This window comes from Parasteatoda tepidariorum, chromosome 6, assembly GCF_043381705.1.
Source record: "Parasteatoda tepidariorum isolate YZ-2023 chromosome 6, CAS_Ptep_4.0, whole genome shotgun sequence".
Lineage (NCBI taxonomy): Eukaryota > Metazoa > Arthropoda > Arachnida > Araneae > Theridiidae > Parasteatoda > Parasteatoda tepidariorum.
The window spans coordinates 85,598,030-85,618,295 of NC_092209.1; the positions used below are offsets into that span (position 1 = coordinate 85,598,030).

Genomic DNA, 20,266 nt, shown 5'->3' on the forward strand with positions numbered 1-20,266 from the left:
AATGGCAAAATAAAAGTTTTGCCTTTTTTGAAGTAATTTTTAGGGCATACATCATTAAAAATTTGAATCAATTGATTCATTTTTTTCTCAATAAAACAGAATTATTACACAGGTAAAGGAATTTTTTAAATAAAATTAAAACTACTAAACATTTTTCCCGGTTTCCGTTACAACTAATGCAGTAGTTTTTAACTAGAAAGGAACTTTTAAGCAAAATAAAAGCTTTGCTTAACTATTATTGCAAATTTTTAACCTTAAATGCTTGTAAATAGTGTTAATGACAAATGAACGAAATAAAATCACTCAGAAATTGAATAAAAGCTTTTTACACAATAAATAAATTATTTTTGTGCAATTAAAGAACTACGTTATTATACACAAAGTGCAAAAACAAAACTCAAGTGAATTTTTATGAAAATAATCACAATTTCGTCCAATAAGGAACTATTCTCAATAAATACATGCCATAAGCATACACAAAACATACCTAATGGAAAAACAAATTTCTCATCTCATTGCTTTAAGAAAATGTCGTAAGGAACCTAGAAATAATCTTTTTTGACAAAATAAGGAACTATCGGGATATATTTCAATAAAACGTATAATTTCAGTAAACAAAATTCAATTGAAGAGTGTTTTAAAAGAAAAAAAATATATAATCTCTTTTAAATGAGAGATTTTTGTATAAAGGTGACACTCATATAGTTACCCTTAAATTAGATATAACAAAGATTTCAGTATGAAGGCGATATTATATAATCTCCTTCAAATGATAGGTTAAAGATTTCAGTTCTAAGATGATATCATATAGTCTCCTTCAAATAATAGTTTAAAGATTTTAGTTTTAAGATGATATCATATAGTCTCCCTCAAATGATAGTTTAAAGATTTTAGTTTAAAGATTTTAGTTTTAAGATGATATTATATAGTCTCCTTCAAATGATAGGTTAAAGATTTCAGTTCTAAGATGATATTATATAGTCTCCTTCAAATGATAGGTTAAAGATTTCAGTTCTAAGATGATATCATATAGTCTCCTTCAAATGATAGTTTAAAGATATTAGTTTTAAAATGATATTATATAGTGTCCTTCAAATGACAGGCTAAAGATTTTAGTGTAAAAGTAAGATGCATATTCATCTTCAAATGACAGATTAAAGATTTTAATGTAAAAGTGAGATGTATATTCATCTTCAAATGACAAGTTAAAGTGACTTGTATAATCACCTTCAAAGACAAGTTAAAGATTTCAGTTCAACAGTGACACAAAAGAGTCAACTTTAAAGGAAAGATCTAAGATTTCAGTATAAATGGTGTGAAAATTCAGGATAATTAAACTTCAAAAGTAATCTTGAAATTAAGAAAGTTTAGTGATAGACAAACATTTGGCTTTAGTTTCAATTAGTGTACATTCTTGTTATTATTATTTTTTCTACTTTAAGGTTTTTAACAACAAAGCTCCAGTTACCCTTTTGCTATTTTTGGCAAATATTTAGCTTTAGGAAATATACACATGGTCAAAAATATATCCATACAAATATTTCATTCTTTTTCAATAAGTACTTACATAGTTTTCTTTAAAAGTTAAACACACTCTTCAATTAAATCCTTAGAAAGTTCACAAATATAAAAAAAAGTATTCAAGTCTTTTTTCTTTCCTGTCCACTCCAACAAAAATATGCAATAGCAATCAAAGCTAATCAAAGATTTTTCAACTAAAATAATAAATGAAATAATACATAAGTAAATAATGAATATGATAAATTTTAATAATAGCTACATAATTTATATAGCAGCTAAAATAAATTGCATTCAAGGTAGATGCCGGTTGTAATAGCAAAAATTTAAAAAAAAATGATAAAAACAACTCTTTTTCTTATTTTTTTACACACTATAACTACATCTATACACATAGCACAAACAACTCTCATTTGAAAAATAGAAATCTAACCTTTTTTGTTCAAAAAATTCGTAAACCTTACTTTTTGATTAAATATATTAGTTTTGTTTTTAACAGAAAATTTGTTCATATATTTATCAATTTTTTAAAAGAATTTAAAACAATTATTTTTTAAAAATAAAACTAATAAATAAGGTTTATTCAAATAACAATTTTAAATGTATTATTACTTATAAATAGAGTATAAAAATAGATTAAATATAAAATAAGTCATTTGTTTTATTTTTAAAGTAGTTTTTTAAATTCAGTATATGGACAATAATTGAAATCGTTAAAGGAAAATTTGTTTAGTGAAAGTAATTTTTTGAGCATCTTTTTTAAAAAATTTATTAAAAGAATTTAAGTTTGCTAATTTATTAATAAAAAATTAAATAAATAAATTAGAATATTCAAATAACTCAGAGTATAATATTACTTCAAAATGATATTTTTAAAAAGAATTAAATTAAACAGAATTAAATTAAAAAACGGAAGTTTTTTTTCAACATCAGAAAAAAATTAATTCGTTTTAATCATTCAGTTAGACAGATTTTTTTTTTTCATATTATTTTTCGAAATTTTAAGTTTTCTTATAATTCACATATTTGTAAACAAATAAATACATTCAAAGAATAAACATTTAGAGTATAAAAGATATTTTTAAAAAAATATTTAAGGAAATAAGTAATGAAGAGATTTTTTTTTCTTCAAAATTAATAAAGATTAATTTGTTACAACAAAAACTAGTTGTTTTTTAACGCAAAATCTGAACAATAATTCAAATTCCAATAAAATATTTTTGATAAACATAAAAGCAAGTGGCAAAAGTATTATATTATACAAATAATTTAAGCAATTAAATTTTGCAAACGAAAAACATTCTGTATTTTCCTTTAATTTATTTTTGTCAGAAAAGGTGAGACTTCTATTTTTCACATGTAACGACAAAAATAACAATTGAGGAACTTTTATACCATATTTAATGAAACGAAATTGCAATTGATCGATTCTTAGCAAAGTTTTAAAAGCAAAAATTGTTTGGCACCGCCGAATTTTATGATTTCCAATTTTTGACTTTAAAAAATTTGGAATCCAATTTTCACTTTGAAAAATTCAGCTATACCTCCTACTTAATAATCCTACACGGATATACAATAAAAAACATTAATAAATTTCAAACAAACATGATTATGATGACGGTGTATCTAAACATCAATTTGAAAAACAGCTTCTTTTTTTTTCAAATTTTTATTTTACATATTTAAAGTCTAAGACACGTCAAAATTATAAACTGTTTCCGAATAATCAACGCATATCATTTTTTCTTTTCAATAAGTTCTTATTTGAAACATTAAAAAATTGTTAGGTAAAAAGAAAAAAACTTGAATAATTTTAACTTAGTAGCAAGTACAACTTCTTGATTAAATAAGTTTTGAGCAAAACATTTATTCTTCATTAAATTTTTTTTAAGTGTAAAAATTTCATCTGTAGATTATGAAAAGTTTCTCATTTTTTACATCACATACAACATGATATTTATAAGTTAAAATTGCAATTTCATAGCGTTACTTAAGCAAATTTATTATTTCAAACAAATTAAGTTTCTTTTTTTTTTAAACATCAATTTTCTCAAAACAGTTTTGTAAGGACATCACCAGTTTAAATATCACCAAAATTATATTCAAAATGGCAATACTTGCTAAATTATACTGTAAAACTGAGCAATAGGTTTAAATTGGCTAAAAATTAAATGCAATTTTGATGCAAATGTAAAAAAAATTAATGCTTACTGAAAAAATTTTTTTGATGAATATGGCAAAAAATATAATTGAAAAATTTTTTTTTGTAGAATTGACACCCAACTTATCCTAAATAAGAGTTAGATGTAAATGTAAAAAAAGCAAAATAGTTGAGAAGTAACGTTGAGTTAAAAAGATGCAGATGATAAAAAATATAATTGTGATATTTACGTTGTAACACTGAGTTCATAGTTTTAGAATTGTGTTTCAAGAACAACTTTCTTCGTTATCAGCAGACTAAATGATAAATTCGAGTTTATGTCATTATTTACTTAATATTTTTACAAATACGTGATTTACATCTTTATCTTTTTTTCACCAGTATTTCAAATGCTAAATGACGTCACTTTAAATACCAACTGCAGTCAGAGCATTTTAGGAACATTAAAACCAAAGACTTTGATATATTTGATTACTAAATATATAATATCATAATCTCAACTAATCAACTAGGAACAACAAATCAACAACATATTAAACAGGCTCTAAATTAACAAAATCAGCTAGAACTGAATATTCTTTTTGAGTTCGTAAAGAACAGAGTAGCAACGAATTAAACTTGACTCTATATTCTAATCACAGTTTTGTGCTAACATTCTAAAAATGCTAAATTAGTAAAGGAATTTGTATACAATTGTTAAAAAGTACCTAACATAAACAGTTAAAAGACAACGGTCAAAATTAGCTTGTATCTCAAAATCAAATAGACTATTCTTTCAGATAAAGAACAGAGCAACACGAAATTGAACTTGATCCTGTCTCAGTTTTGTGTAAAAATTCTTAAAAATTGATACTGGTAAATTAAAATTTGCACTTAATTCTTCAAAGTACCTTACATAAACAATTAAAAAAAACTGTTAAATGTTAACTGTCAAAAAGAGGTGGAATCACTAGATCTAAGTAATTTTCTCTTATATAAAGAACACAATACCAACAGATTAAATCTGATTTAATATCCTAATCACAGTTTTGTGTAAAATTTGAAAATGTTAAACTATAAAAGATTTTGCCCTTAATTCTTCAACTTTTGAAATATACTAAGCATGGGAATTCAAAAAGAATCAACCAAGTTCTCAGGCAAATTTACACGATAAATGTTTACATTCGCAACAGTTTTGGGTTACTTAAGTAAGTGAATAAGTCTGGAATAATAATAATAATTAAACATTTAAATCTTGATTATAAGCCATTTACCACAAATAACCTTAAGCCCATTTCTCTCTAATCAAATATTGCGTACACATAAAATATAACATATTAAATTTACCCAAACCTTAATGGAATTATAGCCAATAAAGCTAGATAAAGTAAAGCTAAAAGCGAATTAAGGTTGTTTTGATTTAGCGATCATAAACCCAATCATAAGGGTGAAATGCTCTAACTGCAGTTGGTGTGACAATGTTTATCGAAAACTCTTCGGTGCAACTTTTGGTTGATTTGTGTTTCCAAAGAGCCGCCGCGACTTGTAAAGTGTCCACTCAATCAATGTGGTACAGGAACATCTACCAAAATATCACCTATGCAAAATGCCATCATGCAGTCGCCACGTGGAGTTTTTTAGTGGTCAGTGCTATAGCACCTATGCTGTTGTCATCATCACTTAAGTGTCTTCCGCCGTTTAAATGCGATTCGTTTGAATCATCACTATGGTGCGCGGTCCTACCTGTTCCGTTTAGAGGCTTTGCGATGCCTATTATTTTGCTCTTCTGGTCAGCAATCCTCTGGGACAGTGGTCTTGTGGCAAATGGATGAAGGTGGCATTCACAGCTATTACGATGGTGGCGGAGGTCATCCTCGATAGCCTCCACTTCGGAGTCACTCCTCGAACTAGACAGATCGAGGACCCCCTCGACAGTCGAGAGAAACCTATTTGGAACAATAACTGTCACTGGTTGCACCTCGACAGAGGACGGAGACAACCTCATGTCTATAGCTTGCGTTTGCATGGTTAATTTGTCTCGAATAAAAAGCTCGCGTTGTTGGGGAGTTAAAATGCGAATGGTTCTACTTGGTTTTCTTCGATTACCGTTGGTACCATTGGTTCCGTTTGTACCGTTGATGCCGTGTGTACCATTGGTAACGCCATTGGTTATTACCATTATCTCATTGTGATGATTGTTGTGATGATTATTGTGGTGGATAATAGTTTCTACTGGATGAACAGACGGAGGAGATGGTTGCTCAGCTTCTGATGAGGAGTTGTTGGTGTCAACCATGTTCTCCTCGTTATCCGAAATGTCAGGCAGAAGTTCACCATCAAGATCTTCGTGATCTTCATGGTCGGAAGTATGGATTTGCTCGTAAACTTTGGGTCGCCTGCCTTTCCTGGACTTGCCCAAGTTGGATTCATCTTTAGGGCATTTGTGATGAATCAGGTGATGTCTGCGACGGAATCGTCCCAGGCACTCTTGACACTGAAAGGGTTTCTCACCTCGGTGAATGAGCATGTGAGCTTTCAGTTGATTGCTGTCTGAGAAACGGGACTCACACATTTGGCAAGCATAAGGCCGCTCACCCGTGTGCACTCGAAGATGTCGCCTGAGGTTAGCAACTTGCACAAAGTGGCGATCGCAGTGGGAACATTGATATGGCTTTTCACCCGTGTGCAAACGCATGTGAGTCTTGAGGTGGTGATCCCGCGTAAACCGTTTGTGGCACTCAGGACACTCAAATGGTTTTTCGCCTGTATGTGTACGTTCATGGTTTTGCAAGACATGCTTGTAACCGAAGCTTCGGTTACAGATCCTGCAGAAGAACTGCTTCTCGCCGTTCTTTGGGACACCGTTTTTGGTTTTGTCGCTGTCTCCATTGGTGCTGGCGGCGTCTGTGATTAAGGTGCCGCCAACAGGCAGGGCGTTGATGTCCACAGCCACCTCGGCCACGCCGTTACGGCGACTTTGCTCGTCCAAAGATCTCATATCGCACTTGTCGCCTCCACCGTTGGTGGCGCTGCTTGCAGTCTTCACTCCTTCCGCAACCTCCGGCCCGTCCTTCATAGTCAGCGGCCACGGTTAACCTACGGACAGCAAGAAGAAGAAGAAGCAGTAAGTAACAAGGAATCTCATTAGTGCTTCTTTTTTATTATTTATTTTTTTAAAAAAAAGAGAGAAAGAAGCGCAGAATAAAATTATGCTAATGCTTAACGAATCAATGCGAAACAAACGATCCTCTGTACCTGCTTATGCCGCACCCTCATTAGAACCGCCGATACGCTACGCTTTTAATTGGCTGGCGCGAAACGTAAAAAGTAATTCAAAGTGCGGGGGTGGGAAGGAAAACAAAAGAAACTCAACTTTGCCTCCCGTCAGCGCAAACATTCGAGAAAAAAGGGGGGAAGGAAAAATCTCTTCTTTCTCTAAGCGATGATGAATAGGGAAGGATACACATTAGAAAAATGCTTGATGAGAAATATTTACTCCACGGCCTTAAGTCGCGCTTTGCCTCAACTTCTTTAATCTATTTTTCAACCCCTTCTCGACCCCCNCAAATACTTGTACTTTTTTTAGTTTCACGCTCGCGTGACAGAGCCTCTTTTTCGCGAGACGCCAACAAATTTGATAAGAAATAAAAATGGCTCATTAATGGGGAACATAGAACAGCGATTTATCTTTAATTTTTATATTTAGTACAGCGCTAAAATTTTTTTTTCTAATTAAAAATGCTTTGGTTAATTAGCGGTGCTTTTAAAATAAGGCGTATTAACAGAAGCCTTATGTAAAATAACAATTACTCTAAAATTAAAAGTGTTGGGAGGGGGGGAAATGTCAATTTTCCTTTAAGTATTTAAGAAAACATATTAGAATCAAGGCTTAAAAAAAACACAATTTTTGTTGAATTTTAAAGGTTACTTACAATAGATTTTATTTTAATGGCTTCAAAACTTTAGTTAGTATGACTTCATTTAATGTTTTTTTTCATAGCTTTATTTTTTTAGGTAGGAATTTTACTTACGTTGCCCTAGAGCTGTACAATGAGCTATTTATTGACGACGGTCTGAAAAGCATTCCTGAGGATGATCCGAAGACATGCCTTTGCAATTTTTATCCTCTGCAGAGAGGAAGGCTCCCTTGCTTTGGTAGCCCGACGACCTGCGCGTGAAGTCGAGCACTTTAAGGTAGAACAGTTTAACGAGGACAGGCATGGCGTACCCTCGGTCTCTACGCAGACTGATGAAAGTAGTCACCCACCCGCTTACTGACAGCAGCAAGTTCTACTGGGTTCTAAGTTCAACCGTGTCCACTGCGGGACTGCTTTATATTGGATTACTAGTCTTTTTATATCGAAACACCCTCAGAAAAATCGGTTAAACATTGACCCATAATATCGGTACCTTGAGTCATAATAAGGTGCAAGATTGCTTTAAGCTTAATAAAGTGTTAAGTAGAACCCTAGTGTCGGATAATCAAGTTTATAAAATACAATAATATGGAACATATATTATGTTACACCATACTAAGGTTGTAATGAATTTGAACGATATTATGATTCAACAATTCCGATGATCCCAACAACAACAATGTCCGAAATTTCTAACATAATGAGTAATTTTGAAATTAAAAATTTATTTCCCAATTTAAATATAATCACAAACTATCTTAATGAATATGAATTAGGAAACGCATAGTCGAAGAACAAGTTAAGCAAATTTCAGAAAAGTCGAATGTTTAGAAAAAATGTTACGAAATTTCTCATTAAAAACCATGGAGCTTTTTTAACATCCTTGTTAGAAACAAGCTTATACGTGTAGAGACTGGCATGTTTAATAAATGTTCTTTGCAAATGGCCAGCAATAACATGTTTTTATCAAACCGGATAATATAGCACTTTCAAAATATCACTTTAAAATTATCTTTCCCCTATATGTATTTTAAGTTAATACTATTTTAAAAACAAGCACAGCACTTTCAATCTTACACATTTTGTAACATTTTTAAAGTAAAGTAAAACAGCAAATCAACACATCAATTTTTAATAATATGTTAAAACATAATAATTAAGAAAAAATATGCTCACAAGAACAAACACACAAAATTAATAAACAAGTGAGCATATGAAATAGTATAAAATTAATTATAAAAGAATTATTAGAAAACAATTAAATATATTAGTTAATTGTTAGCTATTGTTAATTAGAGAACAATTTAAAAGATGTATTGGCCAAAAAACATATTTATTTCTAATTAAAGGTTTAAAAGTCTCATTAATGATTAATAAAATGTTATTATTATTTTATTCTCAAAAAAAAATTTAAAAACATGATACAGCAATTTAAATGGTGGATGGAGCCATTTTAATTCATCATAAATTTATTTCGAAAATAAAGGAGACAATAAAATTTTTTTTTTATCGTGACAGTTAGTAAATGTTTTTGAATTGAACCGGGATTTCTGTTTCGTTTTTAATAGTTTACGGAAGTTAAAAAATTATAAGTTTCTCTAGAAATTAAAAATAAATAAACAAAAATAGTTGGCTATGATACCGAGGATTTTCGTTAATTTTAACCATTAGTTTTAATCAGAATTGTAACAGGAAAATTCGAAATAGCAACAAAATTTTTCTAAGAATGTTTAAGGTTGTTAGTTAGAAATGAGCAACAGTTATTAGTTCAATTAGTAAGAAATGAACAACATTTTCACATTAAATTAATACTTTATACTAGCAAGTTGATCAAATTAGTAACGGTTACTATTTGATGTTCCCTTTTTTGTACTGATAAGAACAAAAAACTATGCACGAAGAAATAATTTAATTAAGATTAATTTTAATAATTTATGTAAGCAAACATTAATCAATGTAATCATATATTGTATTTTATTACAAAAATTAATGATTGTCTCTAAAATTTCAGCAAAACGAAATTTTTTCCCAAAAAATTGATTTTTAGAAACTTTTGTAATTACTTTTTGCAAAGAGTAACATACAAACTAGATAAACAGTGAACTCTTTTCTTCTGGAGAGAATAATTATGCATAAAATGTTTCAATAATAATCACTCACTTTCAATATTTAGTTAAATCTGTTAAATTAATTACGACAGAAAATACGGTATATTTATTATTGAATTTATTACGACAGAAATATACGGTACATTAGGGTTATTCTATTTCCAAGCTAATTTCTCCTCCTCAGACAACGTTCCTCTTTCTATTGTGCTTTCACATTCTCTTAATTATTGTTGAAAATTCTTAATGTTTGTTAAGATTGATCGTATTACACAAGCCGTAATTTTATAACTGAGAAAAAAATGGAATTCTTCTGATTATAGTCAAAATATCTTGAAATTTTCATAATATCATCAAATTATTTTGAAATTTTTATCACTTGTGCCATTATTTTTCTTACCGGTCTTTATACTATTTTACTTCAATGAATACTATGATCTTAATGTTTAAATACAAAGAAAGAATGGATTGGATTGTTAATTTTTTAATGCCACAACAATCACGTTGTTTATTAAAATCAAAGTAAAATTAGCAGTAAATATTAAGTTAGGGACAGAAAATAGGAACCGAAAATATATTCATTATGTTTTAATTTATTAAAATGATTTTTTTCCACTGAGAAGAAAAATAATATGGTAAAAATTAACAAAACATGGTACAATTTACTGTATTTCTCTGCTTCTATGTGAACACCAAGAAGCTCAGTAATTTTTATTGAAGCGTTATGGTAATGATTTTGGTAAAATTAACAATAATATAAGAATTTATGATATGTGATAAAATTTGATAAATATGGTAAAATTTGATAATTCTATCCTGATAACTTAGAGAATAGCATAAAAAGCATTTAATTGATTCAATTTAATTTTGACTTGTGTATTTTTTCACTAAATGTTTGGTAATAAATACTATAATCTTAAAATCCAGAATTTCTGTTAAATCGTTACTATATGAGCGGGGAAATTACCAAAAATTAATGATTTATATGCCGTATATTTTAGTTATAGTAACCGGGATTGTTTTCATTTTTTATTTATTTATTTTTAACTAGAAGAGTAATTACCATGCAGTTCTATAGTTTAACTGGAATTTTTTTCTTAGTTTAATTTAACCAGTCTGATTTTAATAAATTTGGGGAAGTAGCTTTAACAACTTAAAATGGTAAAAATATCTTAAAGGAAGACTAATTTTTTTTAAGAAATAAAAGAAATATAATAAATTCTGTTTTTTAATAATAATTTTGCTTAATTATAAATAATTTTTGTAAATATTTCATCAGGATATTTTCGATACATACATTTAGAAAAAAGACGAAGAAAAGAAAGAAAATAAACTGGTAAAATTGCTGAAAACATCGGAAAGAAAGTTAGAAAACAGACTAAGTCACGTGGCTTGAGAAAGAAAAACAATTAAAAAAAAAATGTTAGAAAAATATTTTGTTGAGAGGTGAGTTGCGTAGACAGATATGTTGCGTCTAGACGTTCCGGTTGCCTATTTTTAGTCCTTAAATACCAGTGGCTTTGCGCTAAACAACTAACTGAGAGACTCTCTCAGAGACAAGAAGGGGGGAGAGAATTCGAAGACAAATGACAGATAGCTGTATTTTGCCTCGAAAGTTCGGTACGTTGACTTGTTATTCTGTGTTTGCGGCAAGCAATCGAAACCATTGGCTGTTTTAGCGACATTAAGCCAATAGTCAAAGAAAATATTTTGGGCAAACGCCAAATAACAATTAGAATGTAATTAATGAAGCCTATAGGCGGGCCTAAATGAGTAAGTTTAGAAAATGGAGAATTTTTGCGTTACAAGATCCCACCAGGAACATGCTGCGTAGATTTGTCTCAAACAGTTTAAATTATTATGTTTAAAATTTTTCCGTTAGTTTTCATTTTAAATCTCCCCTAGTTTCAATTAATTAATAATATTTCGTAAATTACTAATTAATTATAGCATTAAATGTCTGAATCAACTGAAAAATTACTTGAAGAAAAATTTTCAGCGATATTTTGTATGTTAATATTTCAATTGTCTGGAAATCAAATTACTAAAAAAATCCTACCAAATACAATTTTCCGCAACATATAATATAAAAAATATTAAATGAATAGAAATCATCAGAAAAATAACCAGAAGAAAAAGAAAATATTCTTCCAGAAAATAACCTTCCAATGATATTGTGTATGCTATTTTAAATGTTTTGAAATGAAATGGAAAATTACAAACAAAAAGTATACCTGGAAACAATTCTTGAAAACATGCCAGCAAGCAATTTTCAAATTTTTTCATGGCCTCATTCCGCCAAGTCACAGATTTTTAAAAATCTATATTTTGTTTATAAGATAATATTACGTTTCATGAAACTAACTTAAAAATTACTAAAACAAGCTTCCTTATGAAAGCCAAACTTCCCTCATAAAAAACGTTATATACCAAGTAGTTGAGAAAGATAAATAATTTAAAATTGTTATTTCATTAATATGTAACTTTGAATTTTATCTCTTTACCCCCAAAGTCAATCTTTTGATTTTTAAAATTTAAAAAAAAAAATCTGTAAGAAAAATTTGCTTTAACTGAAAAAATTCGAACTATGTTTAAAATTTAAGATGCAAAGAAAAAGACAAAAGAATTATTTAAAATCCAAATTAATGTCAAGAAAAAAAACACATTTCTTAAAATTATCTTTTCTAAAATACTCACTAATAGCAATATTTTTTTTTTCAATTGTAGATGAGCGTTGCTTAACCAAAAACTAAAAATGTTATTCATTACCTTGACACTATTCCCTTTTGTAATGAATTAGAACTCCTTGATTGATTTTATTTCAAAATCTTATTTCCTGTTTACAAATTTAGAAATTATAAACTAAGTTTTGTTTTTTCTATCATGAGTAGTCATTCAAATATTACACTCTAAACACTGTAATGTAATATCTCCCCAAATTTGGTGTTTAAGAACCCTTAAATTTGTGTGAACGAGCACTTTATTACAAGTTAAACATTGAATCAAACGTACGCGTGTACTTTAAATGAAGTCAGATTATAACACTAATAATGGAGAATGTTTACAACAAATGCTCACACGTATTCAGACCATTCATTACTTTTGATTCCAAAAACAAAAATTTTGGTATACGTTGGAATATCGTCAGATGACAACAGAACTTAATTTACAATCGAGCCCGAAATGGCATGTCTTAATGCTATAGTCTTACACGCTGCTATACAATTACTGAAAGAAAAATTCACCCACACAAATTTTATATATATTTTCAGTTAAGTAATAAGGATAATTATATTTTTACTTTTAAATATCTCTCAATTGTATTAAAAAAATTTATAGTAAATTATTTTTATCTGTTTCTGTTCTGCTCTGCTCTGCCTAACTCGAAGACGTTTTAATATACTTTTTGAGATGCGTGTGAATTAGATTTAAACACTAAATATATTTTAAGAATTATTGTGCGTATGAGCATCCGAAAATAATCTTACTTTACATTTTATCATAAAAATAATTATATGGATTCTTCTGTGCATCTTATAATATTTTTCACTATAAATTTTAGTATAACTGAACAGTAAAAATGGTAGCAACTACTTTACACTCATTCCTGATGTTTTACTACACCAAGGTGTTAAGATAGATTAAAATTTTTGACGTAGTAAATAAGAACCTAAGAAAAGAAGCTTGGTTTTGCTAATATGAGTAAGGTTTGCGTAACAACTACGTCACACACTAAATTCCCCTCATTGTCGAAAATCCATGTATTGTTATTTCATGTATTTACATGTCAAAAATTACACGTGATTACACCTTGAAAATTTACGCTCTTTATGAAGAGTTGTATTTTACGTAAGCACACTCAGTTAAAATAAATTTCTTGGAAAATGGGAATCAGTCCAAAATATGCGAACATAATATTTATCTGCGCCTTATGTTTGTGTGTGGGGGGGGGGAGGAGACTGTTTCGGCTTCAAATTATTCAATTTTTCACGTGGAACCGGGGAAGGGGGTCAGCCTCCTCGCATTTTATACATTAAGGGACACAGCCTCTTTCAAGATCACAATTTTTCATTCAATATTTGTGTAATTAAATTTACAGAAAAAAAAAATGTTTTTTTCTCTCTTTAAAAAGTAGAAAAGCTCCTTTTTACTTTAGTTAATGAGATAGTGGACAAGTATTCAACTCCCATTGGTCTTGGCAATTAAAGTCGCTTTGAAGCTGCACTAATACAATTGCTAGTGGGGAGGCAAGGTTATCAAATTCATAAAGTTTAAAATAGTCCTAGAACCGGTAAAAATTAGCAATTTTTCTTTAAATTTCTAAGCCTCAAGAATGAATTTGACCACTTCCACCCTAAGTAATGCCTTTGATCTTCGGGACTTAAGGAGAAGTCAGTGTAACGGTTAAGCTAAAATGTGACTTCGGCGAACACCTTTGAACAAAAATACTAAAAAAAATTCGTTTATAAGAAGAAAAAAATTCAAATAAAATTTTTAAGAAAATAAAACGTATCAGCACTTTTTTCGGAAAGTAAACATCTTAAGACAATTATACCCTGTTTAAAATTTGATATTTATTTTTAATATAACGCTTCTCCTAACGCTTTTTTAATCTAACGTCCGCCAAAACTTATAAGAGCTAAAATAAAAATGTTCGTTTGATTGCGAACCAAATTAAAGCTAAAATATGATACACTCAAAGCATTTTATCGTGATTTAACGATTCCATAAATTTGATTCAACAATGATTAAGATAACATTCCATATCATAAGGACTGGAGAGAGAGAAAAAAATTACATGAGTTACAGCAAAACAACTTGCACCAAGTAAGGGAATATCGTCATAAAACCGTTTAAAAGATAGCTTTATCACACGAACCACTAAATTAAGCGAGCGTTGAGTAAAATACAGAGGCCACAACATCGTGAGGGATTCTTTTAGCATCCAAATCTACCGACATCTGCGCCAAAACAATTATATCATACCCGAAATTCGCCGCGGTCTACACCCAAAGAAGCATCCCTAAGCACCTGGGAATATAAAACTGTCTTAATGATAGCTTTTTCTTTTTTTTCTCTGGTGATAGCAATCATTCTTGCTGGCTTTTGCCACCCTCCTACCATGGCATTATCGTTATAGGGCTTCTGTGATATCGATGTTTTCTTAATAGGGAGTTTTATTCAGTTGTTCGATCTCTCCTCCCCCATGCGATGGAGGATGAAGCTGAAGATGTCGACCGAAACAGAAGTTAATGATACGTCAGTAAAAGCACTGTTTGTAAGAAATACCATGAATGCGAAATGATTAAGTGAGCGACAGCTGCCAAATTCTTTTGTTGTTGGTTTATTATTTATTTATTGTTATTAGAGCCTTAAAAAAAATCCTTTAAGGATAGCAAAAAAATGCCGTTAGAAACGAGAGAGAAAAAATCACAGAAATTAAAAAAAAAAAAAAAAAAATTCATTATAATTAATAAAAAGTTTTTAATTAAGTTTTTAGCTTAAATTTACGTATAACTTATTGTATTAAAATACGTGCTAAGAGAAATTGACATGTAATTTTTATTAAAGATGATTTATACTTTATAACAGTCATTGAACAGCCGACCTAAGTTATGTTCAACTCCATAGCCTAGTAATTTTTAACCCAATCCAGAAGAAAAGGGAACTCTTGGATTAAGTATTAAGAAAAATTTGCCTTCGTGGTGTATTTTTGATCAAACTAACACGCATTTGCTTTACATGTAGTAGAAAATCACGAAAACCGATCACGGTTAGCCTGACTCTAACCCATGATCCATCTGCCACTGAGGATACTTTATGTTAGCCCTGTGGTCGGTCTGATACGAAATACGGATACGGAATTTTGTATAAATTAGCCATCGCTGGGATTCGAGCCCTGTTCACCTCATTGGAAGGCTAACGCTCTATCCCCTGAGCTATCGCGGTTCCAGTTGATTTACATTTGTCGTTATTACGCAGTAAAAAAATTTTAGTGTATTTCAACGCTTAAAATAGTATCTATTATTTTACTCCAAAGTGTATAGTGAAACACCATGCATAACTCTTGGATCTAGTGTTTTACTACATCAATGTTCTATTTTACAGTGTTTGTTGTATAGTCGCCATTAGTTTCATAATTCAGTGACATTACAATTTATAATTGCAGTGAGATAAGAAACATATAAGAGTCAGTAAAGTTATTTTTTACAATGCATTATAAAGTAAGAATCAGTAATTTAGAATGCATGTATACAGTAATTCGTAAAATAAAAATTAGTTTGTAAATCTAACATACGCGTAGCAGAGAGAGAATTTTAAGACGAATTCGAACTAGGCTTAGCAGAACGAATTGAAATGATATATTATAAAATCAGTTAAAACAGTTCTCAGAGATTTAAAAGTTGATATAGAATTATCCTTATTACGCAACTTAAAATAAACATACGTATTTCGCTGTGAATTTTTGTTTCTATTGATGAGTAACAGCGTTGAAAACAACAACTAACTTTTTCCAGATCATTCTAGATTGTGAATAAACTACACGCAATATTCTACTTCGCGGATCTTGAATTTTTGGTAATCAAAACGAGCCAAGATTGGTGTTTTAGGGAATGAAAATAATTCTTGTTTGGTGTGAATACGCTCGAGTTTAATATAAGATTATTCAATTTTAATTGTTTAGATTTAAATTACACCCTATAAAACATATATGAAAGCTTGAATTGATGTTAACCTAGAAAAAAGTGCTCTCTTGCTCAGCATGGTATTTGGAGCCATATTTTTTACTGTAATGAGCCCATTTTTCATAAACTATATAATCTCACTAAATTCTTTTAAAATTGTCAAAATCCCGCTGAAAGCATAAAAAAATACAGTAGAAATAAAAATTGATTTATAATTAAGCAAGAATTTCAATTTAAATTAATATTTAGTTTTCTCATCTAAATTTACATATTACTTAAAATTGTAATAAAATCCATGTATCAAGAGAAATTTGAGATTTTTAATGCGTATAATTTCATTAAGAATAAATTCATTCATTTATTGTTATTTTACCCCCGATTTTAATAAGCCATTAAATGCCTTACTTACAAGAAGAAAATAGTTCCTTACAATTTAGCAAGAATTTCAAACTCAAACATTGTTTTTCTCTTAAATTTACACAGAATCTACAATAGTATTAAAATGCATGGATGAGAAGTAAGTAAAATACAATTTTCATTAAATCTCGAGATATTTGCACAGCACAAAGAAAATTGTGGTTATCATTATGTAGCCCGATGTTCCAGGTTATGAGTTGTTAAGAAAATTTTAATACTTATTAGTTTTAGAAAAATTTTAAAATTCTTTTACATACCTGTCTAATAATAGTTAATAACAATTAAATTTCAGATGAAGCTCTGAAACCAATGTTATGACTCAGCATTTATATAAATAAATTGCTTTCTTTAGCTATCAAGCTTGGATTTATATTTTCAGCACTGCCATCCTCAATAGCGATTATATTTGATTTTGCTAGCGATTTTGGTTTTTCCTAGCTTATATATTCAATGTGAATGTCTTTTTTTTCTTCAATGTCAACAAGAATTTTAAAAACATGTAAAATAACATCCACTAAGAAAAGAGAAATATGGTCAATACTATCGGAATATCGTAAAATTTCGGCTGTTTCTGGTTGTGTTAACATCAAAAAGCTCAATAATTGTTTGCCAAATTGTTTTGCTAATGGTTTTGATGAAATTAAAAATAAAATATTGTTTTATAATGCGAGTCAAAATGTGGTAAAATTTGGTAATTTTATTATGATACCATAGACCAGTGTTTCCCAAACTTATGACTTTTGTGTACCCTTTCTAAATTTTTCATAACGCTTTGTACCCTAATAAAAAGTTTATGTATTTTTTACTCTAAAAAAATTGCACATAAGTAAAAAATTACAACTGACTTTTGACAATATTAATTATTAACAGTTAACTCAGCCAAAAATAGCCAATAGAGAAATACTTAATTGTAAATTTTCATGGATAGCTTTGTTTTTAAATAAAATTTTTTTGAAATGTTCTTTTGTTGTAAGATCAGGGGTCTGTTTAGAAGAAATTTGGGTCCATTAACGGACCCTTCACAAAATATCTTTTCATAAAAACGGACCCTTCACAAAATATTTTAACTTAAAAACGGACCCTTCACAAAATGATTTTTCGTTTAATCGGACCCTTCACAAATTTGTTTATCCTCATTATTATTTTGTTAATCGAATAAACCCTTCCCAGGGCAGAAAACAAGAAAGATGGATGTAAACGAATTAAGTTTTGTCTTCGGCAGACGATTCTTCCATTATTCGTCCGAAATGAATATTCTGCGTTCAGCAGTATAGGCTAAATACCAAATATTTGTATGTTGCATCTCTAATTTAGAAGCAGCAATTGTTGTTTATTTTTTAAAATTTAATTTTTTTAATTATAATTTTACAGTGTTGAGCATAATCTTGTATGTCTTTACAATTTAAAAACTCCTTGAAAAAGTTTTTTTTTGCAATAACGGACCCTATTTGCACAAATTCATAAAAGCGGACCCTGGTTGAAAGACTGTTGAGTAATTTTTTCACCATTTCACGAAAAACGGACCTTTCACAGAATGTCTGGACAGACCCCTGAAGATATTCGCGTAAGAGCGCGTACCCCCACTAAATTGTTCCCGTACCCCTGGGGGTACGCGTACCACACTTTGGGAAACACTGCCATAGACCATGGAATAAAAACAATTTATTCAGTCAAATTAACTTAAATTAATTGTATTTTTACTAAATGTGTGGTAAGAACTATGATTTTTTGGTTTTATTAACTATTTTATTAGCTATATATATTACTGAAATTTTTCTCTCCGTGTGGTTGTCTATGTTTCTTAGTTGTTCCCTATATAAGAATATGGGGTAGAATACTATAAATAGAAGTGAAAAGAGAGGGAGACGGAGTAAGAATTTAAAAGCCTCCAGCTAAATAAATTACCAGTAAATAATGAAGTAAAAAAAAAAAACATCATTGTCAGAAATCCATTGTTTTTCGTACGACACTAAATAACTTTTTAGAGAGAAAATATCAAATGTGAATTGCAAAAATAATTTGTAATATTGTATTGAATAAAAATAAAGAAAAATAAATGAAAAAAAGCCTTCCGATTTGCTTATTATACTGACACCAAGGAAAAGTCATCAAAATATATAATTAAGTGATTCTTTATGAATAAATTCATTTCATGAATTCATCTTCTTAACGAATAAATTTTAAAAAGTCTTATTTACTCCCGTAAATGGGATATCATAGGATGTCTATGTTATGAGAATTTTTTTAAAAATTGTTTTTGTTGTGGTTGTTTTTCCTCCCTTTTCCTACAGATATAGTGACCCACTTTTATGTGAAAACACAGCAGGACATTAAAACTAATACATAAATTTTACATTGATTTTAGAGAACAAATCAAGAATGGACTAAAAAACTTAATTCTAAAAACTTTCAGTTTCCAACCAATCGTACTATTATTTTTTTTTACAACACCATTCTTAAATTTTAAATCAGACGAATATTTAGAGACAGAAAATATCGTTTTTGAAAGTTAGAGGCAGTGTTAGTTAAGTAATAAATTGTTAAAGCGAGTAATAATTAAAATTACCAGTACATTTAGATCCATAACTCGAATAGCCGTTTTTAAAAGTTACGAAATGTTAGTAAGGAATCGGTACATTAAAAATTCTATTTGAAGTAAATTCTAATAATTTGACTTCTTAAAAGTTAAATTACACGTTGTTTTAACCAAAGATTTCAAATTAAATGCTAACTATGACCTACCATGCACTGTTCGAAAGACTGTTTTCAAAACCTGATGTTTTTGTAAAAGCTTGATGCACTGAAATTAAAACTCAAAGATAACTCTAGTAATTTAAGATTCAAGCTAATTAACTGATAAATTATTTTTACCATACGTTAATGTAATAATAGAATTCAGATTTCAAGTTAGATTAAGACTCACAATCTTGCAAAATCGACTTTATGATTGTATATAATATTACCTATATATTATATTGTATATAATCTTACGACTTTATAATTGAATATAATTATAAATATTATTTAAGTATAATATTACCAACCGTACCTAAGTATAATAATAGAATTCAGATTTCAAGTTTGGTTAAGATTCACTTTCCTACTAAAATCGACTTTACGATTGTATGTAATATAATATTTATAATATAATAATATATAATATTTTATCTAATATTAAAACTTTAAGATTGCATATAATTATTAATATTATTTAAATATAATATTACTAACCATACATTAGTGTAATAATGTAATTCAGATTTCAAGTTTGGTTAAGATTCACAATCCGATTTTATGATTGTATTAGTATTAGGAAAATGGATCAAAACTACAATTCTCGTTTTAACGAAATTAATTACGAACGACTGTAGTCTTCCAAATAAACTGTAGCTAACTTTATTAGGAGAGAATTCCAAAATAATAATAGCATGTCCATACTAATCCCGTGAAAAAACAACCATTTAAAAAAAAAAAAAAAAAGCC

At 29.1% G+C, this 20,266-nt stretch overlaps 1 protein-coding gene across 4 annotated transcripts in view; it reads right to left on the reverse strand.

Moving 5' to 3' along the window:
- Positions 1-3,540: 3,540 nt before the first annotated feature.
- LOC107444341 (uncharacterized) overlaps positions 3,541-20,266 on the reverse strand; it is a 163,024-nt gene continuing 146,298 nt past the window's right edge. For all 4 annotated transcript variants that reach the window (XM_071181675.1, XM_043046941.2, XM_043046942.2 and 1 more), the window contains one exon: positions 3,541-6,754. In XM_071181675.1, the coding sequence (XP_071037776.1) occupies positions 5,271-6,734 (1,464 nt within the window). In that variant the 5' untranslated portion in view covers positions 6,735-6,754 and the 3' untranslated portion in view covers positions 3,541-5,270. The remainder of the gene's footprint in view (positions 6,755-20,266) is intronic.